General features: G+C 49.4%; 3 protein-coding genes across 3 annotated transcripts; 2 read left to right on the forward strand and 1 right to left on the reverse strand.

Annotated features, from left to right (window-relative positions):
* The first annotated feature begins 999 nt into the window (after window positions 1–999).
* Window positions 1,000–5,968, forward strand: nrde2 (NRDE-2, necessary for RNA interference, domain containing). Its single transcript, XM_072690188.1, has 9 exons — window positions 1,000–1,039; window positions 1,331–1,464; window positions 1,887–2,010; window positions 2,093–2,268; window positions 2,344–2,724; window positions 3,703–4,595; window positions 4,757–4,898; window positions 5,173–5,244; window positions 5,731–5,968. The coding sequence occupies exons 1-9, from the start codon at window positions 1,000–1,002 to the stop codon at window positions 5,854–5,856; spliced, it is 2,088 nt and encodes a 695-aa protein (XP_072546289.1). The 3' UTR covers window positions 5,857–5,968.
* A 707-nt stretch (window positions 5,969–6,675) lies between these two features.
* Window positions 6,676–11,676, forward strand: efcab2 (EF-hand calcium binding domain 2). The gene is made up of 7 exons (XM_072688921.1): window positions 6,676–6,713; window positions 7,563–7,647; window positions 8,149–8,221; window positions 9,286–9,365; window positions 9,724–9,766; window positions 10,434–10,500; window positions 11,476–11,676. The coding sequence occupies exons 1-7, from the start codon at window positions 6,689–6,691 to the stop codon at window positions 11,592–11,594; spliced, it is 492 nt and encodes a 163-aa protein (XP_072545022.1). The 5' UTR covers window positions 6,676–6,688; the 3' UTR covers window positions 11,595–11,676.
* A 6,237-nt stretch (window positions 11,677–17,913) lies between these two features.
* LOC140564589 (testis-specific serine/threonine-protein kinase 6-like) lies at window positions 17,914–20,593 on the reverse strand. The gene is made up of 4 exons (XM_072690189.1): window positions 19,782–20,593; window positions 19,164–19,406; window positions 18,456–18,927; window positions 17,914–18,353 (listed from the first exon to the last, which is right to left on the reverse strand). Exons 1-4 carry the CDS (start codon window positions 20,591–20,593, stop codon window positions 18,318–18,320), a joined length of 1,563 nt encoding a protein of 520 aa, XP_072546290.1. The 3' UTR covers window positions 17,914–18,317.
* Window positions 20,594–22,500: the final 1,907 nt, after the last annotated feature.

Consider the following 22,500-nt stretch of genomic DNA (forward strand, 5'->3'; position numbering starts at 1 on the left):
AGCTGTCTCTGTGCTGTGATTGGATCTGAAGGACTGTCTCTGTGCTGTGATTGGGTCTGAAGGACTGTCTCTGTGCTGTGATTGGGTCTGAAGGACTGTCTCTGTGCTGTGATTGGGTCTGAAGGGCTGTCTCTGTTCTGTGATTGGGTCTGAAGGGCTGTCTCTGTGCTGTGATTGGGTCTGAAGGACTGTCTCTGTGCTGTGATTGAGTCTGAAGGGCTGTCTCTGTGCTGTGATTGGATCTGAAGGACTGTCTCTGTGCTGTGATTGGGTCTGAAGGGCTGTCTCTGTGCTGTGATTGGGTCTGAAGGGCTGTCTCTGTGCTGTGATTGGGTCTGAAGGGCTGTCTCTGTGCTGTGATTGAGTCTGAAGGGCTGTCTCTGTGCTATGATTGGGTCTGAAGGGCTGTCTCTGGGCTGTGATTGAGTCTGAAGGGCTGTCTCTGTGCTGTGATTGGGTCTGAAGGGCTGTCTCTGTGCTGTGATTGGGTCTGAAGGGCTGTCTCTGTGCTGTGATTGGGTCTGAAGGACTGTCTCTGTGCTGTGATTGGGTCTGAAGGGCTGTCTCTGGGCTGTGATTGGGTCTGAAGGGCTGTCTCTGGGCTGTGATTGGGTCTGAAGGGCTGTCTCTGTGCTGTGATTGGGTCTGAAGGGCTGTCTCTGTGCTGTGATTGAGTCTGAAGGGCTGTCTCTGTGCTGTGATTGGGTCTGAATCCAGATGGAATTTCTCATACTTGTCATTCTTACTCAGGTATAAGCAGAGTTGTTGGGCCACAGCTTTTTCTAATATCTCAGATACGAATGTTAAGTTGGAGATGGGTCTATATATGGGTCCCCGCCCCGCACAACACACACACCCCGCCCCGCACAACACACACACTCCGCCCCGCACAACACACACACCCCGCCCAACACACACCCCGCCCCGCACAACACACACACCCCGCCCGCACTGCCAAACAGACACACCCACTGCTAAACTTGTGTATGGAGCGTACTGATGGTGTGTTGCTGTTCTGGTGTCAGTGATGCTGTCGGAGGTAAAACTGTACACCTGCAGAACTCAGAGGAACCGAACATCCGTTTTATGTAACTTGTAGAACTATTATTTCAATATTTTTAGGGTCAGAGTCACTGACCCTATATATAACATACAGTGTGTGGGTGTGTGTGGACATAGACACAACCTCTGCTGTACACTCTCCGCCCCCTTGTGTTGAGAAATGGCAGTGTTGTGTGGGAGGTCAGACACACTCTGAGTGACCCTCAGTCAGAGCAGGTCTGTTCTACAGGAAACGCTCCTGAACTGCTGTCATTTGTGTTTCCTGTAGAAATCTTCCTGCTGCAGTGTCACTTCCTGCGGCAGGCCGGTCACTCTGAGAAAGCGGTCAGTCTGTTTCAGGCCCTGCTAGACTTCACCTTCTACAAACCAGACAGCGTAACACACGTGAACACCAGACAGCAGGTATGCACAAACGCAGACACTACAGAAAGGGCTCGTCTTTGGCAGTTCTACTGAGTTCTACTTAATCATGAACCACAGTTATGATAAAAGACTCTGCTCCTCCATCCTCACATGTGAAGCTGTGTACACTGTGTGAGTTCGCTTGCAGCACTTTTTGAATTAAATACAATTTCTCCTTCATTTATACCTTTCTATATTCATTTAACCAACAGGTCCCATAAACGTTCAGCATTACTGTCCTCTCCTGTCCCGTTTCTATCCTGACCCACTGCTGATTAATAAAAGTGTCCTAAACTGTGAATCACCCCCTTAGACTGGGGCTTCAGCAGAAATGTGTGTGTGCAGTGTTACAGCAGTGAGTGCTGATATAAGCTGCTCTGTGTGTGTGTGTGTGTGTGTGTGTGGCTGGGGTTTATGTGCAGGTGGAGTTTTTTGAGCCGTTTTGGGACAGTGGTGAGCCCCGGGTGGGTGAGAGAGGAGCTCGGGGCTGGAGGGCCTGGATGCTTCAGCAGGAAAGAGGAGGATGGGTTGTACCACCCGAACCAGGTACCAACACACACACACACACAGATCCCAGGTATGGGTGTATGTGTCAGTCAAACTTAGTCTAAGTCTTACCGTTCCACAGAGGAGGACGAGGATGATGAAGATCAGGATGAGTGTGAGATCAGAGATAAAACCCAGCCGAAGTGGAGGATCTGGCTGGATGTGGAAACAACCCGTGAAGCAAACCACTGGTTGCCCTGGAGACCAGACAAAACCAAGGGCCAATCAGAAGAGGACTGCGAGGATCCAGACAGACAGGTGGCGCTGCACTCTGTTATCTGACTGAGACCTTTCACCAGACCACCCCTTTAACACTGTCCCGTACCTGTGCAGGTGCTGTTTGATGACATTGGCCCTTCCCTGATCAGGGTGGAGTCTATAGGCCTAAAGCTCCGCCTCCTCCTCGCCTTCCTGCGTTTCCTGGGCTTGCCGGACCCCTCGGCCCCTCCCCCTTGCAGCCTGCTTCTTGATGACCCCGCTTTGCTGGACCTCATCCTTGACTCTGAGCAACCTTTGACCTTATACCATCTCCCTCTAACTGGGGTCAGCGCTGTGGGTAACATGGCATATCTGAGTGACCGCAGGAAGCAGGTGGGGCTGTGTAAGGAGGGGGAGGAGTTTCTGAGGAACGTCCTGGAACAGGTCCTGCCGCTCTTCCCGGTGCAGGACAGAACCACGCTGTCTCTCTGCTGGCTGCAGTACGAGAAACTGAAGGTGGGTCTCTCTGAGGAACCGTGGCTCAGTTTAGGAAGTTCTGCTTGTTCATGATTAATGCACCCTTAAATACTCAATACAGTACATCCACTACCCTCACTCTGTCCCCATGTACACTTTACATTTACAGCGTTTATCAGACGCTCTTCTCCAGAGTTCTTACAGAAGATCTTCACTGTTTACTGAAGAAGAACCTCAGCTGGTTTAAACAGACTAAAATTCAGATCCTCTAATCTACTAAACACAATATGGAGACCATAATACTCTACTCTTCACCCAAGTCCTCTCAGAAGAGGAGGATCTTCAGTCTGGGTTTCAGGACAGTGAGTGTTGGACTCTGCTGTTCGGACACCCAGGGGAAGTTCGTTCCTCCACTTCGGTGCTGGACAGTAAAAAGTCTGGACGCTCGTCTTCTGTGTATCTTAAAGGATGGAGGGTCAAGCCGAGTCTTGAAGCTCAAAGGGCTGTACACTTTCATCAACAGTGCTGGCCTCCCCACGCTTCACTCACTGTACCTCCTGAGCTATTGTGGAGTATTATTATATGTTAGTGTGTTTACTGTATTCTCCTATACTCTCTTGGTGAGCTCAGTTTTTAGTGCATACACTTTTCTCCTCATTCACTGTACTCTCTTCTAAATAGCCACTATACTCCCTCTTCTAAATAGCCACTATACTCCCTCCACTATAGCAACTATACTCCCTCCACTATAGCCACTATACTCCTTCCACTATACTCCCTCCACTATAGCCACTATACTCCCTCCACTATAGCCACTATACTCCCTCCACTATAGCCACTATACTCCCTCCACTATAGCCACTATACTCCCTCCACTATAGCCACTACACAGTAGTCTTCAATATGGTAATAGGTCTCTCAGTTGTAAAGTGTACTTCTCTCACCTGATCAGGTGGAAATGTTTTTGGTAGAATTGTCACGTGTGTGTGTGTGTGTGTGTGTGTGTGTGTGTTGCAGGTGCTGAGGTGTGTGTGTAGTGGTAGAAAGAAGTGTGTGAAGGCTCAGGGGAAGCGCAGTAAGCGTGTGGCAAAGCGTTTGCTGAAGCTGCCGGAGAACCGAGGCAGCCTCTGTCTGTGGCGGGAGTACGGCCACCTGGAGTGGGTTGTGGGTAATGTGGAGGAGGGCCGCCGGGTCTTCAACACTGCACTCGCAGTAGGCGGAGCCTCAGGCCTACAGGACCACACCCTTTGTGACCTCTGCCTCCTGTACGCCCAGTTAGAAGTGGAGCAGACATGCAGGGGTGGAGCTGAAACCTCAGTGGCGCCCCCTTATGGCTCTAGAGCTCTTTACATACTGAGTAAACTGGCAGAGGGGGGGGATTACAGCCCGTTTTCAGGGCAGGTGAGCCCTGTGGCGGTACTAAAGGCCAGGAGAGCGTATGAGAATGCCCTATCAGCTGCTGCAGGGGGTGACAAACCTCAAAGTGCTCTCATTGGCTGCTTCGGACTGTTCCAGTACCTGACACTGGGAATAGACGCTGCTGATACAGTTTTCACTGAAGCCCGAGAACGGCTGACCTCCAGCGCTCCCAGGTCAGCAGAGCCCGAGCGTTCCTTCGCAGACTGCGAGGCCGTGTGCATCCAGCACGTGGCGCTGTTACGCCTGCACTCGAGCGCCAGTGTGTTCCCTCTGTCCCGCATTAGACTGGCTCTGACCGATGCCCTGCGCCACCTGCCCTGCAGCGCCACCCTGTGGCACCTATACCTGCTGGCCGAGAGCCGTTACCATAGCGCCGGTCGCGCCCGGAGATTCTTCCACAGTGTCGCCAGGGGAAACCAGAGCATCGTACCACACCTGTTTTCAGTCACGGCAGAGCAGCGGAGGAAACGGCAGATGGACTTGGTGATGAGGTCAGAGCAGAACCGGCAGCTTCAGTACACACACCATCTAACTTGAGCTACAAGGCTCACGTCTGCTGCAGTGTTCTAGATACGCTGCGCCAGTGTTCTAGAGTCCTACAGTGCCAGAAACCACATATTCATGTCTGTCTCTCTCTCACTCACTTGCTCAGGTCCGGCCTTCCAGCAGATGCTCTTCCAACCATGCCGGAGACGGGCCTTAGTAACCGTATCCGCTCGCTGTTTGAGGTTGCCGTGGTGACGAAGCAGGGCGCCCACTGCCCTCTGCTTTGGAGGATGTACATGAACTTCATGGTAAAAATGTCTCTCTCACGCAGGTTGTGTGCCAGTGCCGAAGAGCTGACCAGTAAAACCAGTCAATACAAACTGAACTGCAATCCAGGTTCAGAAAATACAGTGGGGGAAAAAGTATTTAGTCTTCATATTCGGGACATGGACCTGACCTCTCTATATTATCTGGGCTTTTTTCCACTTGACTGACCATAAACCCCTTTTAGAGTTTACGATCTGATATTTTATAGTGAAGGACAGTGATGATGATGATAATGATGATTATGGGTCTGTGCAGGTGTGTAATGGGGACCAGGAGAGAGGCAGAGGACTCTTCTATAAAGCTCTACAGAACGTCCCGTGGGCTAAAGTGAGTCTATTTTATTTACATTGTTACTATGTGCTTAGTTCCAGATTATACACCACCAGTCCAAAATATGTGGACACCTGCTCCTACTATGTTCCTCCTGAATGTAAGAGTCTTAGCTGGGGGTTTGTTCCCCTTTACTGCCGTGGCATCCTCTACTCTTCTGGGAGATCATATTTAAGCATTGCTGTGAAAAGGATTTGGATGATTGGCTCTGCCACTCCACCTTATCCTAAAAGTGCTGGATGGAGCTCCTCCACCATCATTCCAGAGAACACAGTTCTTCCACTGCTCCACAGCTCAATGCTGGGTGGTGGTCAGGTGATCATTGATGCTCCAGAGTGTCCTGTTCTGTTGGTCAGTGATTTTTCATGTTGTATGTGAACATCTGTATCAGCAGCTGAACTCACTGGCTACTTTTGGACTTTGTACTGTAATATAGTGCAGGTGAGTACAGGTGTGTGTGTGTGTGTGTGTGTGCGCGCGCAGGGTCTGTACATGGATGCGGTGCAGCTGTTTCCAGAGCGAGTGCAGGAGTTTTTAGACCTGCTGGTGGAGAAGGAGCTCCGTCTTAGAGCTCCGATGGAGGAGGTGGAGATCCTGCTGGAGGAATAAACAGACTACCCACAATGCACCAGGCTTATCATCCAGGCTTTTGCACTGGGCTGTTAGAGAGCAGAGAACATTATTATTATTATTTTTGGAAAAGAAAATAATTTTCTAATAAATGTAAATATTTACAGTCTGTCTGGTTTCTTTGTTCTTTAAATGAGAAGAACAGAGTATGAGCTGAGCTCGGGGTGGGGGTGGGGGGGGGGGCTTCACTGTAGAGAAACTGACCCACTCTGATTTCTCTACAGTCAGTCGCCATGACTACAACACAGATACAGCCCATAATTTATCTCCTACCCAAACCCACCAGTGCAGCTACACGAGTCTTCTGAGTTTTATATGGAATGATGATGATGATGATGATGATGAAGGTAAAATAGTGAATAGAGAATCTGAACTAATGCAGTTCTCTTTAGGGACTACTTTCTGTAGCCGCACTACACCCTGCAGCATGTATCCCTCCACCATTTTAATGATCTGTGATTAAAACAGCCGAAATAGTTTCTTCATTATAAAACCCCTCCAGGAGTGTAAATACAGAGGGTTTCCTTTAAGATCCAAACCTCTGCTCACACTGCAGATCAGACTACTACAAGCACGCACTGTACGGACAAAAGTATTGGGACACCTGCCCAAGAGTATTAAAGAGTGGAGCTGTGGGATCAGAGCTGGAGGGGGAAATGGACAGCGTGAGGACCTGGGACACTTGGACCTGGGACACTTGGACGGTGGTTTGTGGAAAGTTCGAGCTGAGCTGATGAACAGGGCGGGTTTGGAGGGAAATATCTGGCATCCCTGCAGCAGCGCGTCTGTATCTAAGCAACCCGCGGCGGAAATGGCGGAGGAGCGCGCGCCCGCACGTAAACACAGCAGCTTCTGCTTCTCCGCTTTTAACCATCTAAACTCAATCATTTTAACACAGATTTAATGATTTAATGATTTAATGTGCTGATTAATGCAGAGCAGGGAGGTGTGCGGTGTGGTTAGTGAGCTTTAGCATTAGCGCTGTTCTGCTGGGTTGCCAGATAAAGCCGGGTTTGTGTGTAGAGGGTAACTTTCAGTGAAACTGCAGCTGAAGCCCTCCATAAACACCATTTCTGCATTTTAATTACAGCTAGATGAGTGTAATCCGTGTGTGTGTGTGTGTGTGTAATCAGGTAGCTCTTTAAGGCGTGTGTGTGTGTGTGTGTGTGTGTGTGTGTGTGTGTGTGTGTGTAATCAGGTAGCTCTTTAAGGCGTGTGTGTGCGTGTGTGTGTGTGTGTGTGTGTGTGTGTGTGTGTGTGTGTGTAATCAGGTAGCTCTTTAAGGCGTGTGTGTGCGTGTGTGTGTGTGTGTGTGTGTGTGTGTGTGTGTGTGTGTGTAATCAGGTAGCTCTTTAAGGCGTGTGTGTGTGTGTGTGTGTGTGTGTGTGTGTGTGTGTGTAATCAGGTAGCTCTTTAAGGCGTGTGTGTGCGTGTGTGTGTGTGTGTGTGTGTGTGTGTGTGTAATCAGGTAGCTCTTTAAGGCGTGTGTGTGTGTGTGTGTGTGTGTGTGTGTGTAATCCGTGTGTGTGTGTGTGTGTGTAATCCGTGTGTGTGTGTGTGTGTGTGTGTGTGTAATCAGGTAGCTCTTTAAGGCGTGTGTGTGTGTGTGTGTGCGTGTGTGTGTGTGTGTGTGTGTGTGCGTGTGTGTGTGTGTGTGCGCGCGCGCGCTGGTGGGATCTCTGCAGGAGTGATGGTGTCGGAGGTCCAGAGGAGGATCAGTGCTGCATTTGATGTGTTTGATCATGAACAGAATCACACCGTGGACATCAGGTAGGGTTAGGAACAGCTCTGCAGTGTGGGGATGTGGGGCTCACACGGGTGGAACCTGGGCTCCAGATGGGCTCCAGGTGGGCATGGGCTCTGAGTGGGATTGTACATGTGTTTTCACTGGGACCCAAATGGGCCCCATCGTTACCCTCCTTAATCTCACAGGGGTCCCATCTAGGCTCTGTGTGCAGTGTACAAACCCGATGGGGCCCAGGCTTAACCCCTCCTGGTCCCATCCCTGACCCTGCTGGTGGGCATCTATATGTGGAACCCATGGACAAAATGTTCTAGTTCCCAGTTGGGCTCCCCATACAGACCGGGTCAGGATCAGCAGAACCCGCTGGATCAGATATTGAAGGAAATCAAATCGTGGTGTAGAGACAGTGCCGTGATGCTCTCAGTTCTGATCAGGTTCTCTAAAGTACACAGAGCAGGTCTGGGTTCTGCTGTCAGGGTTCTAATCTTCCTGATTAAGCTGAACTTCCTGTATTTGTTGTTTTCCAGGGAGATCGGGACGATTATCCGCTCTCTCGGACGCTTCCCCAATGAAGCTGAACTGCATGATGTCATCGCTGAGGTCAGAGGCTGTTTACAGACTGGTTTACAGACTGGTTTAGATTGTGATATACAGACTGGTTTACAGACTGGTTTAGATTGTGATATACAGACTGGTTTACAGACTGGTTTAGATTGTGATATACAGACTGGTTTGTAGACTGGTAGAGGGAGGTATACAGACTGGTTTACAGACTGGTTTGCAGACTGGTAGAGGGAGGTATACAGACTGGTTTACAGACTGGTTTAGATTGTGATATACAGACTGGTTTGTAGACTGGTAGAGGGAGGTATACAGACTGGTTTACAGACTGGTTTAGAGGGTGGTATACAGACTGGTTTGCAGACTGGTAGAGGGAGGTATACAGACTGGTTTACAGACTGGTTTAGAGGGTGGTATACAGACTGGTTTACAGACTGGTAGAGGGAGGTATACAGACTGGTTTACAGACTGGTTTAGAGGGAGGTATACAGACTGGTTTACAGACTGGTTTAGAGGGTGGTATACAGACTGGTTTACAGACTGGTAGAGGGAGGTATACAGACTGGTTTACAGACTGGTTTAGAGGGAGGTATACAGACTGGTTTACAGACTGGTAGAGGGTGGTATACAGACTGGTTTACAGACTGGTTTAGATTGTGATATACAGACTGGTTTGTAGACTGGTAGAGGGAGGTATACAGACTGGTTTACAGACTGGTTTAGATTGTGATATACAGACTGGTTTGTAGACTGGTAGAGGGAGGTATACAGACTGGTTTACAGACTGGTTTAGAGGGTGGTATACAGACTGGTTTGCAGACTGGTAGAGGGAGGTATACAGACTGGTTTACAGACTGGTAGAGGGAGGTATACAGACTGGTTTACAGACTGGTTTAGATTGTGATATACAGACTGGTTTAGAGGGTGGTATACAGACTGGTTTACAGACTGGTTTAGAGGGTGGTATACAGACTGGTTTACAGACTGGTAGAAGGTGGAATACAGACTGGTTTAGATTGTGATATACAGACTGGTTTACAGACTGGTTTAGAAGGTGGTACACAGATTGGCTGGTTTAGTGATAAGTGCTGAAACTGTTACAGGTGGAGGAGGAGGAGCCGACGGGCTTCATCCGCTTTGAGAAATTCCTCCCCACCATGACCCGGATCCTGATGGAGAACAGGTAACACCACCTGCTCAAACTTTCATCCACCTGTTTAACCGGAATCTTAAAAGATTCCCTCTTTACTCCAACTCTGCTGCTTAACATCGACGCGACTGATCCCTAAAGATCTTACAGCTCCTCTAACAGATCTGATCGGATCTGAGGAATCTGAGTTTGCATCGGATCCCTGCTGAAGTCCATTAACGACAGTAGAACTGAGAGCATCTAAACACACTCAGTGTTATTTCAGAGAACTGTCCGACGTTTGGAGCGTCAGAGAGTGTGAACTGTAGATGACGTGAGTTCGGTTCTGCAAGGTTCTGCAGGTGTTTGATGTGAGGTTCTGTGTTGGTCAGTATAAACTGTTGTCTTGCAGGTTTCGCCCGGTTCCGGAGGACTTGCTGCTTCAGGCCTTTGAGGTCAGACACATACACACACACACACACACACACACACACACACACACACTAGGATATATATATATAGAATAAATGTTCATGTTGGTCATATACTACCTGTCCAAATGTTTGTGGACATCTCTTTTAATGAATGCATTCATTCATTGCTGACACAGATGTACAAATGCACACACAGCTTGTCTAGTCCCTGTAGAGAAGAAGTACTGCCAATAGAATAGGACTCTCTGGAGCAGATCAACATCGTGACCCTATTGGCTCCATGCTGTCTAATGCCAGGCGTGGACTAGAGGGGTATAAAGCCCCCCAGCATTGAGGAGCTGTGGAGCAGTGGAAGAGCTGTGTTCTCTGGAATGATGGTGGAGGAGCTCCATCCAGTACTTTTAGGATGAGTTGGGGATGATGGGGTGGGGTGGTGATCATCCAACCTTATCAACGCTCCTGTGACTGATTGCAATCAAATCCTCACAGCAATGCTCCTCCTCCAGAATCTAGTAGAAGGTCTTCTTCTCTGGACAGTAGAAACAGTTACTCCAGCAGAAGCAGGATCAGCTATTTTAATACCCTTGATTTCAGAAGAGACAATGAGGTGTCCCAATACTTTTGTCAGTATATTTTCTCTGGTGTTTCAGTAAAACAATAATAAAGGAGTGAAAATCCTCTTTTTCAGGTTTTAGATCAGCAGAAAAAAGGACACCTGGATCCAGAGGAGCTCACCAGATATTTAACACAGGAAGGTAAAACCACAGGACAGACAGAGGCTGCGTCAAGACACCCGAAAACCTGCTGCTTTTTCCTACCGATCCTCCTCCCCTCCTCCCTGACCTCCCGAAACTGATTTTGTGGCGCCATCTCGCCAAGTCTGTTAAAGAGGCCACAGGAAACTGGAGAAGGCAACACCCGTCATAAACGTCTAAATGAACTAATATCACTTATAACTATAATCTAATGATCCGTAAAGCAGTTATATACATCTGGAGTTTAGAAGAACTACCCCGCCCCCCTGCTGATTTACACCTGCCTTATATACTGGACCTGAGCTGATGTGCTGTATGCAGTTCACCCCACCACAGGTTCTGTCTGATCAGTGAAACTTTATTAAAGGCCCTGTTTCTAACAAGTTATTATTATATTTGATATATTTATTATTTAACGTCATATCTAAAAGGGATCAGCTGTCCCATTTCCCCAATTACTGCTCTTTCTCTCCATTCCTCCACCTTCTTCTGGGGTGGGAGAGGAGGAGGAGGAGGAGCAAAAGTTTCTGGACGCAGCCAAACCACATACAGCAGACTTCTGCTTCTCTTTAATGTGAACTGCATTTAGACCCATATCCAGCTGTAGACTGCATAATAACCGCGAGACCACCCCGTCCTCCCCCACACGGGTTAGCTGAGCTCGCTACAGCAACACGGTAGCTAAGAGAGAAAGGATGCACAACTGAAACTGGGTGCCTCATCTCCATAAGTTAATCATTAAAGTGGGCCGGGCCCTCCCCTCCCCTCCCCTCCCCCAGCAGAACCTGGACTGAGAGGTCCGATCCGACTCCCAGGAGACGCATTAGAAAGGTCAGGAGTGAACGGCTCTGCGCTTTGGCAGTCGTTAGTGGTCAGATCACCCGAGACATGTTGAAGCCGGGTGGCCAGATGCAGGGTGATGTTCCGCTGTGCTTCTATAGGGGGCAGTGCTGAGTCTTCTTCTCCTTCCTGCAGGAGAGCCCTTCACTCAGGAGGAGGTGGAGGAGATGCTGTCTGCTGCTGTGGATCCTGATAAGAACGTGATCTTCTACAGAGACTTCGTGAGCCTGATGACTGTCGACGAGCCGTGGTGAAGAGGGACCAGCAACAGGGGGCGGAGTTACAGCAGTGTTACTGCTGATTAATGAACACCAATAAACTTCACATTGCACTGCCCCCTCCGTCTCACTCACTCTCAGTCTCGCTCACTCTCAGTCTCGCTCACTCTCCGTCTCACTCACTCTCAATCTCGCTCACTCTCTGCCCTGCTCACTCTCTGTCTCACTCACTCTCAATCTCGCTCACTCTCTGCCCTGCTCACTCTCCGTCTCACTCACTCTCTGCCCTGCTCACTCTCCGTCTCACTCACTCTCTGTCTCGCTCACTCTCTGCCCTGCTCTCTCTCAATCTCGCTCACTCTCTGCCCTGCTCTCTCTCTGTCTCGCTCACTCTCCGTCTCGCTCACTCTCTGCCCTGCTCTCTCTCAATCTCGCTCACTCTCTGCCCTGCTCTCTCTCTGTCTCGCTCACTCTCTGCCCTGCTCACTCTCTGTCTCGCTCACTCTCTGCCCTGCTCTCTCTCTGTCTCGCTCACTCTCTGCCCTGCTCACTCTCTGTCTCGCTCACTCTCTGCCCTGCTCACTCTCTGTCTCGCTCACTCTCTGCCCTGCTCTCTCTCTGTCTCGCTCACTCTCTGTCCTGCTCTCTCTCTGTCTCGCTCACTCTGTCTCGCTCACTCTCTGCCCTGCTCTCTCTCTGTCTCGCTCACTCTCTGCCCTGCTCTCTCTCTGTCTCGCTCACTCTGTCTCGCTCACTCTCTGCCCTGCTCTCTCTCTGTCTCGCTCACTCTCTATCTCGCTCACTCTCTGCCCTGCTCTCTCTCTGTCTCGCTCTCTCTCTGCCCTGCTCTCTCTCTGTCTCGCTCACTCTCTATCTCGCTCACTCTCTGCCCTGCTCTCTCTCTGTCTCGCTCTCTCTCTGTCTCGCTCACTCTCTGCCCTGCTCTCTCTCTGTCTCGCTCTCACTCTGTCTCGCTCACTCTCTGCCCTGCTCTCTCTCTGTCTCGCTCACTCTCTATCTCGCTCACTCTCTGCCCTGCTCTCTCTCTGTCTCACTCACTCTCTGCCCTGCTCTCTCTCTGTCTCGCTCTCTCTCTGTCTCGCTCATTCTCTGTCTCGCTCACTCTCTGCCCTGCTCTCTCTCTGTCTCGCTCTCTCTCTGTCTCGCTCACTCTCTGTCTCGCTCACTCTCTGTCTCGCTCACTCTCTGCCCTGCTCTCTCTCTGTCTCGCTCTCTCTCTGTCTCGCTCACTCTCTGTCTCGCTCACTCTCTGCCCTGCTCTCTCTCTGTCTCGCTCACTCTCTGCCCTGCTCTCTCTCTGTCTCGCTCACTCTCTGCCCTGCTCTCTCTCTGTCTCGCTCACTCTCTGCCCTGCTCTCTCTCTGTCTCGCTCACTCTCTGCCCTGCTCTCTCTCTGTCTCGCTCACTCTCTGTCCTGCTCTCTCTCTGTCTCGCTCACTCTGTCTCGCTCACTCTCTGCCCTGCTCTCTCTCTGTCTCGCTCACTCTCTGTCCTGCTCTCTCTCTGTCTCGCTCACTCTGTCTCGCTCACTCTCTGCCCTGCTCTCTCTCTGTCTCGCTCACTCTCTATCTCGCTCACTCTCTGCCCTGCTCTCTCTCTGTCTCGCTCTCTCTCTGCCCTGCTCTCTCTCTGTCTCGCTCACTCTCTATCTCGCTCACTCTCTGCCCTGCTCTCTCTCTGTCTCGCTCTCTCTCTGTCTCGCTCTCTCTCTGTCTCGCTCACTCTCTGCCCTGCTCTCTCTCTGTCTCGCTCTCACTCTGTCTCGCTCACTCTCTGCCCTGCTCTCTCTCTGTCTCGCTCACTCTCTATCTCGCTCACTCTCTGCCCTGCTCTCTCTCTGTCTCACTCACTCTCTGCCCTGCTCTCTCTCTGTCTCGCTCTCTCTCTGTCTCGCTCATTCTCTGTCTCGCTCACTCTCTGCCCTGCTCTCTCTCTGTCTCGCTCTCTCTCTGTCTCGCTCACTCTCTGTCTCGCTCACTCTCTGCCCTGCTCTCTCTCTGTCTCGCTCACTCTCTGCCCTGCTCTCTCTCTGTCTCGCTCACTCTCTGCCCTGCTCTCTCTCTGTCTCGCTCACTCTCTGCCCTGCTCTCTCTCTGTCTCGCTCACTCTCTGCCCTGCTCTCTCTCTGTCTCGCTCACTCTCTGCCCTGCTCTCTCTCTGTCTCGCTCACTCTCTGCCCTGCTCTCTCTCTGTCTCGCTCACTCTCTGCCCTGCTCTCTCTCTGTCTCGCTCACTCTCTGTCTCGCTCACTCTCTGCCCTGCTCTCTCTCTGTCTCGCTCACTCTCTGCCCTGCTCTCTCTCTGTCTCGCTCACTCTCCACCAGTACTGTGCTCTTCTGGGAACCTCAAGTTTCCACAAGTAGGAAAAAAACAAAAACACCTTTAGTTGCGCAAGTTGTTATGGGGTGGTTGTTATGGTATCCTGGGTGGCTGCGATGCTTACTGTACTGTTGATGAATACATCATAAATGCTTCATAAAGATGCAGTTACTGTAAAACATTAAGAAAGGTTATGTACAACAATTAAAGTAAACAAAAATAGTGCAAATCATTTTAATATGCAATAAATTAAATAATTAATTCTGCACTTAAGATAAATATGAAATCTAATCTAAATATTTTTACATTAAATCCAATCATTTAATGTAGACAGGACCTGAATTTGGAACGGCCAGGCTCCTTCTCAGTGTGCATCTAAACCACACACACACACACACACACACATACACAACACACACACACACACACACACACACATACACAACACACACACACACACACACACACATGCCTGTCTGAACCGGTCCAGAACACAGACTGAAAAAATCAGGCCCAGAAAGTGAAACTCCGCCCCAGTTGGAGCATCAGCGCTGCTTTAGGGAAGGGTAGGAGGGTATAGGGATAGTCAGCTGGTATGATACTCATTAAGTCCACACCCATTTGCATTTGAACTTGGAAGGTTGAAAACCAAATATCCCCTCCCCTCTCGGTCCGACCGGGCGTGAGACGGCTTGTTTGAACCAGCAAGTAGAGAACTGACTACTTCCCTAAATCCCATTTACCCATTTTATCATCAAGCTCACTCTCAAAGAAACGGACCTTGACCCCAGTGATCTTGCTGATTTTAGACCAGTATCTAATCTCCCTTCATAGCCAAGGTCCTAGAAAGAGTGGTGTGTCAGCGGCTGTGCTCCCACCTCCACAACAGCAGCATTTACGAGGTCTTTCAGTCTGGCTTTAGACCCACAGCCCTGAATCAGCTCTACTGAGAGTCACTAATCACCTGCTCCTTTCCTTTGCTAGAGGCTGCACTGCTGTTGTCCTGCTGCCTTTGACACCATCGATCATGCAGTCCTGCTCCACAGGCTACACAAGACTGTAGGAACCAGAGGATCGGCCCTGCTGGGTTTAGATGGTATCTGATGGAATCTGCTAATGTGTTTATTCTCATCACTCAGAGAGAGAGCTTTGATTGACTGGATTTATTATTTACAGCTTTATGTTGTTTTAAATAATGAATTTTTCCTTCATTCCAGTAAGAAACTGCTTGGCTAGCTGATGCTGATGCTGATGCTAACGTAGCATGCATAGTTAGCTAGCTGATGATAAACTGAGGTAAGCAGAGCCGGTTCTGAGCACAGACAGTTTTAAGGTCTCTGTTGTCCTTTTAAATCTTGGGGGCGTGTCCACTAGGCTCACCCTCCTCTGGGTCGTGGGTGCCTTGGCATGCAGTCTCGACTTTGTCCACATGGAGGCGTACAACACCACCAGTCATTACTGCAGCGTTAAAGTCTTGATTTTATTAATGTGTAATATTATTATATATTATTATTATTATTATTATTATTATTATTATACTATTACATTTCTGTAGCTGAACACTGAAGCACTCACTGACCACCTGATTTGATTGATTACAGACACAAATATTTAAATCACAGATCTGTCCTCTTTTTACACTTGCAGGTATTTTTGTTTACAACATAATAAAAATATTAATATTAATAATAATATTAATAATAATGTTTTAAAATGGTCAATTCCATAAGTCTGAACTTAAACCTGGACTAATATGAGTTTAGTCCTCAGAGCTCAGACTCTAAAGAAGATCTAGGTTTACTTTGAATAGAAAAAAGAAACGTCCAAAAAACACCAGCACTGCAGAACAGCTCTTTATTCAGGCTGAAAGACCAGCTCACACACTCCTCCCAGATCAGTCCTCCAGACTCACTCCTCCAGGCTCACTCCTCCAGGCTCACTCCTCCAGGCTCACTCCTCCAGGCTCACTCCTCCCAGATCAATCCTCCAGGCTCAGTCCTCCAGGCTCAGTCCTCCAGGCTCAGCCCTCCAGGCTCAGTCCTCCAGGTTCAGTCCTCCAGGTTCAGTCCTCCAGGCTCACTCCTCCCAGATCACTCCTCCCAGATCACTCCTCCCAGATCACTCCTCCCAGATCAGTCCTCCCAGATCAGTCCTCCAGGCTCAGTCCTCCAGGCTCAGTCCTCCAGGCTTAGTCCTCCAGGCTCACTCACTCTCTGCTTTATTAATAAAATGTTTTATTAATTATATTGTTTATTAACAATTCAGCTGAAAGTGGCACTATTGCAAATATCAGCCAATAGCAGGGGCTTCTGTGTCAATATGAGAAAAAAAAAAAATCACATACCTTAAAGTTCAGCCTCATCATCATCATCATCATTTTATCTGCTTAATCCGGTTCAGGGCAGCAGTGGCAAAAGGGCAAGCACAGAAGACCAGACAAGTTCCACCAGCTCCTGTTGGGGGATCCACAGACTTTCCCAGGCCAGCAGGGAGATTTCATCCCTCTAGTGGGTCCTGGGTCTTCCTTGGGGTCTCCTCCCAGTAGGCTGTGCCCAGTACACCTCTAACTGGGAGGCGACTGAGAGGCACCCTTATCGGATGCCTCAATCACAGCTGGCTTCCCTCAACGTGACAGAGCAGCAGCTCTACTCCGAGCCTCTCACAGATACAGAGCTCCTCATTCGGTCATGAAGAGTGAGTGGGGTACTACCATGGCTTCAGACTTGGAGGTGCTGATTCACATACTGGCCGCTTTACACTCAGCTGCTTAGCTGCTCAAGTGCTCGCTGAAGGCCCCCACAGGTAAAAGCCGGCAGGACATCCTCATCTGCAAATAGCAGAGATGCAATCCCCCGACCCCCCTGCCTGAAGCCCTCCTGTCCCTGGCTACGCCTTGAAATCCTGTCCATGAATATCACAAACAGGAGCGGACACAAGACGCAGCCCTGGCGGAGTCCAGCGGCAACAGTGAACACGCTTGACTTCCTGAGGATATGGACACAGCTCTCACATGAGAGTACAAGGACTGACCGGCACAAATCAGTGACCCCATACTCCCGGAGCACTTCCCACAAGATGTCTGGGGGAACATGGTGGTAGGCCTTCTCCAGGTCTACAAAACCCATGTAGACTGGAGTGTTAAACTCCCATGAGCCCTCGACTACCTGAGAGAGTGAAGAGCTGGTCCACCGCTCCACGACCAGGACGGAATCCAGAATGCTCCTCCTGAATCTGTGATTTCAGCATTGCGTGCATTCTCCTGTGCACCATCCTGGCATAATGCTTCCTCTGGTGGCTGAGAAGTGTGAAACCTCAATGGTCTGCACACACTCACCGGTCCTCTTGGAGACCACCACCCAGGTTTGCCCGTCCTGACGCACTGCCCCCAAGGTTCATGCGACATTGCAGGAGCTTCTTAACCAAGACAGCCCCCAAATGTCCAGAGCCTTCAGCAACTCTGGGTGAATCTCCTGGTGCTTTGCCCCTGTGTAGCTTTCTAACTACCTCAGTGACTTTGTCCAGAGGGATGGATCCAGTAGCTTCCAGCTCTACCTCCTGTGAGGAGGGCATGTGTTCTATCCAGCACCCAACAATATCCTCAGCTGGGTTCAGAGGATCACTGCAGTTACTGAGCACAGTTTGGACAGTGTCACTCCTTTCCCTTTTGATTTGTTGGAGTGTTTTCTAGAACCTCCTTATGGCCGCCCGGGAATCCTTCTCCATGGCCTCTCCTAACTCTTTTTTGCCTGCCGGTACCCATCAGTGAAATTAGCTGTAACCCAGCCAAGCTCGGAAAGCCTCTTTATTCCGCCTCCCTGACCGCAGGTGACGACCGATAGACTCTATCGATAGGCCACCATAACAGGCACCAAGTCCAGTCAGATATACTTGTACAGCTGTTTACAGCCTGATGTTGTTGCAAAGCAGCTTTAGAGAAATCCAGAAAAAAGACAAAGAAAACAAAAACAACAACATATAACCCCCAGTGAGCAAGCCAAAGGCGACAGTGGCAAGGAAAAACTCCCTCTGGAGCTGGAGGAAGAAACCTTAGAAGGAACCAAGACTCACACTGGGACAGGACCCATCCTCCTCTGATCAGAACTATCAAAAAATGAACATTTAATGGAATAAATGTCCTCATAAGACATTTAACAACAAGCTTTTGGCCACAGCTATGTACACTTCTGCCCTTGTCCTTAGCCCGATGGGCACTGCACTGCACCCTTAACCCGGATCTTGCCGTTAAAAGTTATTTGTTCAGGCTGAGCCCGAATGGGGTTACCTCCATATGAAGTATCTGAATGGGAGTCGAAGCCTCAGCCTCCTGGTGTCCTGCATCACTGTAGGCTGTGGGAGCACAGGTTCTGCTTCAACCACCGACCCACGGAGCTGGACTTTCCCAAGAACCAGGCTGTTCCTCTACAAGGGGTGAACCCTTTTGGTCTTCTTCAGGATCTGTTGGAGAGAAGAAATGGCATAGATTGATGGACTGAAACATTTCTGACCAGTATTTAAAGTGATTTGGGGCCATCTGCATCACTCAATCGACTCACATACCTTAAACCTCAGCTTCCTGGTTCCTTGCCTCACTGTGGGCTGTGGGAGAACAGCTTCTGCCTCCACCACTGGCCCACGGGGCAGAACGTCCAGAGTCCCAGCCTCACATCTCTGCTCAGAACCAGAACCAGCAGGAGCTTCCGTAGAGGCAGCAGAATGACGAGCACCCTGCTGGGAGGGAGAGGAGGAGGTGTGCGCCGCAGAGATGAAGAACTTCTTCATCCTCCCCCGAAGTGACTGAGAGGCTCTGATAATCGGTGCGGCGACAGCTTTAGCTGCTGTTTTCACTGCAGCACAGAAAGGACTACAGCCGAAGCAGCCGCACTCCTCCCCCACAGCCTCCACGCTTAGGCCGGTCAGACCTGCCCCAGCTCTACTACTGTCCTCGTCCTGCAGCGGGTGGACGTCTCGGTGAGAACTGCTTCCCCCATCTTCATCATCAACGGCCGTCACAGTAAACCTGCCTATAACTCTGGAGACGGTACAGAAGAGAGTGGGAATGGACTTCCTGTTAGTGAATTGAAACGCTGATCACTCCGAGTGACCTTCATCACTGCAGAACATCTCTAATACACCTCAGTGCCAGTGTTGGCAGACTGGCTGCTTTAATGGGGCAGATGAGACATCACACATGGCACAAATAAAGCCCTTAGTAAATACATTCAGAAACTGTGGAAACAGAAGAAATAAACTAATAAATATACATACCGGACTTTCTCCAAATGCTTGATGTCGTTCTGCTCATCAGTGTTTGTTAGAGAGGAGTAAAGACTGTAGGATGTGGACAGGCCAGTCTTTTCCAGGTCCTCCTTGGCACCATCTACATCAGCACTGTGCTGCCGCTGCTGCTGCTTCCTGTCCTCACTGCACCGCCCACAGGGTTTCTCTGGAGCTCCAAATGCAGAGCTTCCAGCCTCAGCCAAAGAGGAGTCTGCCATTTCACCCCTTTCACTGTTGATGAGAACACAAGACAAATGTAGCAGAGGACCAATCAGCTGACAGATCTGGGAGGTGTTTCACAAAGCCAGAGTCCAGCCTGTCCAATCACAGCAGAGTTGAAGGACATTCCTGTCTTCACCACTGAGCTTAGGTTGCTGCTTTGTGAGACACCCCCTGATCTCGCGTTGCTATGTGGGTTCTGTGGTATTCCAGGTAGGTGCTCTTGTACTAGCATACAGCAGTGTCATTTTATCATTTTATCATTAGAAGAAAAAAAAGAAAACTTGAGAGAAAGAAGAACACAGATCGGATAACAGCACAGCTGAGAACCGTTCTGGAACCCAAATCAAATCAAATGCTGCACTTTCTGCACAGCCGTTCACTTACCATTCCTGACCCGACTGCAGCCAAGGGTGCTGTGCCACGTCTGTCACAGAAGGCCGAGTGGCAGGTTTGTACTGCAGCATGTAGGAGATGATGGAGCGACAGGACTCCTCCACTGGGATTTCATCAGGATACTTCACGGCTTTGCGCTGGAGACTTGGGAGACTACGCGTTAAGAAGCAGTCGAAGGGCATGGACCCGGTGACCATGGTGTACAGGATCACACCCAGGCTCCACACATCGCTCTTCTTTGGATCATAGGGCTCGTTCAAGAGCACCTCAGGTGCAGTGTACTTAGGAGTGCAGCAGTACGTCTCACTTAGTTCAGGGAGGCCGTTATAAAAGCGCCCATTTCCAAAATCGGTCAGTTTGACTTGGCCATCCGCCGTCAGCAGAACATTCTCACACTTGAGGTCTCGATGGACGATGTCCTGCTGGTGCAGATAGGCCACCGCACTGAGGAGCTGGGAGAACCACATTTTGGCCTGGTCCATAGGGATGTGGCCGAGCTCCACGATCTTACGATAGAGATCCGTTGCAGCCGGCTCCATCACAATGACCTGCAGTCCAGCACGGGTTATCATTTCGTGCACCTGAACAATGTGAGGGTGCTTTACTGTTCTGAGGATGGAGAGTTCCCGGGGCAGAAATTTACAGTTGTATTTCGGGGACTTCCCTATGAAGGTTATAATTTTAATGGCCACCGGGTTGGGGTATCTTTCAGAGGTGGCCAGCAGAACCTCGCTGTAACTCCCTTCACCGATGTTCTGCAACACCTTGAAGCCCAAACTTCTCAGGATTACGTCAGTTGCCATTTTCTCCCTGTAGATGAAAAGAGGAGGTTTAGCTGGTTATGGAGACCCTGTTCCGCTGTGTAGTCCTGCTGGAATGAGCAGGTAAATTAGTCTTGACTAAGGTTTAGGTTTGATTGTAGGAAGGTTAGTCTTGATCTTAATTGTACTAGAAGTTCTAGCAGATTGTTTATCTTGGCTGGTTTGAACGAATAAAACTGAGTCGGCTCAATTCAGCAGGGTCGTTTAGTAAGAGCATCACAGGGAGGGGAGAATATAGCGGTGTGCTGCGATTACGGGGTCCAGCACGAGCACCTCTACTGAGGCCTAATGAGACCCGGTCCAGAGAACCAACCAATATAGAACCCGCTTTATAAATCTTATTGAAAACCGCTCAAAATCTCACATCTACAAAAACACTCATGACGAACTTTACAGATCAAAGGACAGAGAGAACTGGAGCTGAATACAGTAGTGGAAGAACTGCGTAAATATACACTATGTCTAAATATTTTTGGACACCCCTTCTAATAAATGCATTCAGCTACTTTAAGCTGCACCCATTGCTGACACAGATGTGCAAATGCAGACAGCTTGTCTAGTCCCTGTAGAGGAGAAGTACTGCCAATAGAATAGGACTCTCTGGAGCAGATCAACACTAATGAACCTATGGGCACCATGCTGCCTAATGCCAGGCGTGGGCTAGAGAGGTTACAGAGGCAGCAGAGCTAAATGTGGTTGCCACGGTAACAGATGACACAAAAGCCTTGCTTTAAACCCAGCTGTGATTCTACAAACCGGATTCCAAAAAAGTTGGGACACTAAACAAATTGTGAATAAAAACTGAATGCAATGATGTGGAGTTGGCAAATGTCAATATTTTATTCGTAATAGAACATAGATGACAGATCAAAAGTTTAATCTGAGTAAATGTAACATTTTTAAGGAGAAATATGTTGATTCAAAATTTCATGGCGTCAACAAATCCCAAAAAAGTTGGGACAAGGCCATTTTTACCTCTGTGTGGCATCCCCCCTTCTTCTTACACTCAACAGACGTCTGGGGACAGAGGAGACCAGTTTCTTAAGTTTAGAAATAGGAATGCTCTCCCATTCATGTCTAATACAGGCCTCTAACTGTTCAATCGTCTTGGCCCTTCTTTGTCGCACCTGGACTGCAGGCTGGCCATTTCAGTACCCGGATTCTTCTCCTACGTAGCCGTGGTGATGTGATTGCTGCAGAATGTGGTCTGGCATTATCTTGTTGAAAAATGCAGGGTCTTCCCTGAAAGAGATGACGTCTAGATGGGAGCAGATGTTGTTCTAGAACCTGAACATGGTTCTCTGCATTAATGGTGCCTTTCCAGACATGCAAGCTGCCCATGCCACAAGCACTTATGCAACCCCATACCATCAGTGATGCAGGCTTCTGAACGGAGCGTTGATGACAACTTGGGTTCTCCTTGTCCTCTCTGGTCCGGATGACATGGCGTCCCAGTGTTCCATAAAGAACCTCAAATCGTGACTCATCTGACCACAGAACAGTCTTCCATTTTGCCACACTCCATTTTAAAAGACCCCTGGCCCAGTGCAAACGTCTGAGCTTGTGGAGCTTGCTTAGAAATGGCTTCCTCTTTGCACTGTAGAGTTTCAGCTGGCACTGGCGGATGGCACGGTGGATTGTGTTCACTGACAATGATTTCTGGAAGTATTCCTGAGCCCATTCTGTTATTTCCTTGACAGTGGCATTCCTGTTTGAGGTGCAGTGACGTTTAAGGGCCCGGAGATCACGAGCATCCAGGAGAGTTTTACGGCCTTGACCCTTACGCACAGCGATTGTTCCAGATTCTCTCTCTCTGATGATGTTAAGCACGGTTGATGATGAGAACTTAAAAGTCTGGTATTTTACACTGGGTAACACCATTCTGGTGT

The sequence above is a fragment of the Salminus brasiliensis genome, chromosome 10 (genome assembly GCF_030463535.1).
Source record: "Salminus brasiliensis chromosome 10, fSalBra1.hap2, whole genome shotgun sequence".
NCBI lineage: Eukaryota > Metazoa > Chordata > Actinopteri > Characiformes > Bryconidae > Salminus > Salminus brasiliensis.

Excerpts from the sequence above, each read along its gene's own strand:
- nrde2 (XM_072690188.1), top strand. The coding sequence starts at position 1,000 with ATGGTGTGTTGCTGTTCTGGTGTCAGTGATGCTGTCGGAG. Across the intron at positions 1,040-1,330 it reads TGTCAGTGATGCTGTCGGAG|AAATCTTCCTGCTGCAGTGT; the intron begins GTAAAACTGTAC and ends TGTTTCCTGTAG. Across the intron at positions 4,899-5,172 it reads GGATGTACATGAACTTCATG|GTGTGTAATGGGGACCAGGA; the intron begins GTAAAAATGTCT and ends GGGTCTGTGCAG.
- LOC140564589 (XM_072690189.1), bottom strand. The coding sequence starts at position 20,593 with ATGGCAACTGACGTAATCCTGAGAAGTTTGGGCTTCAAGGTGTTGCAG. Across the intron at positions 19,407-19,781 it reads CTGCAGTCGGGTCAGGAATG|TGAAAGGGGTGAAATGGCAG; the intron begins GTAAGTGAACGG and ends TCTCATCAACAG. Across the intron at positions 18,354-18,455 it reads CCAGGAAGCTGAGGTTTAAG|ATCCTGAAGAAGACCAAAAG; the intron begins GTATGTGAGTCG and ends TCTCTCCAACAG.
- efcab2 (XM_072688921.1), top strand. The coding sequence starts at position 6,689 with ATGGCGGAGGAGCGCGCGCCCGCAC. Across the intron at positions 9,366-9,723 it reads CGGATCCTGATGGAGAACAG|GTTTCGCCCGGTTCCGGAGG; the intron begins GTAACACCACCT and ends GTTGTCTTGCAG. Across the intron at positions 10,501-11,475 it reads CAGATATTTAACACAGGAAG|GAGAGCCCTTCACTCAGGAG; the intron begins GTAAAACCACAG and ends TCCTTCCTGCAG.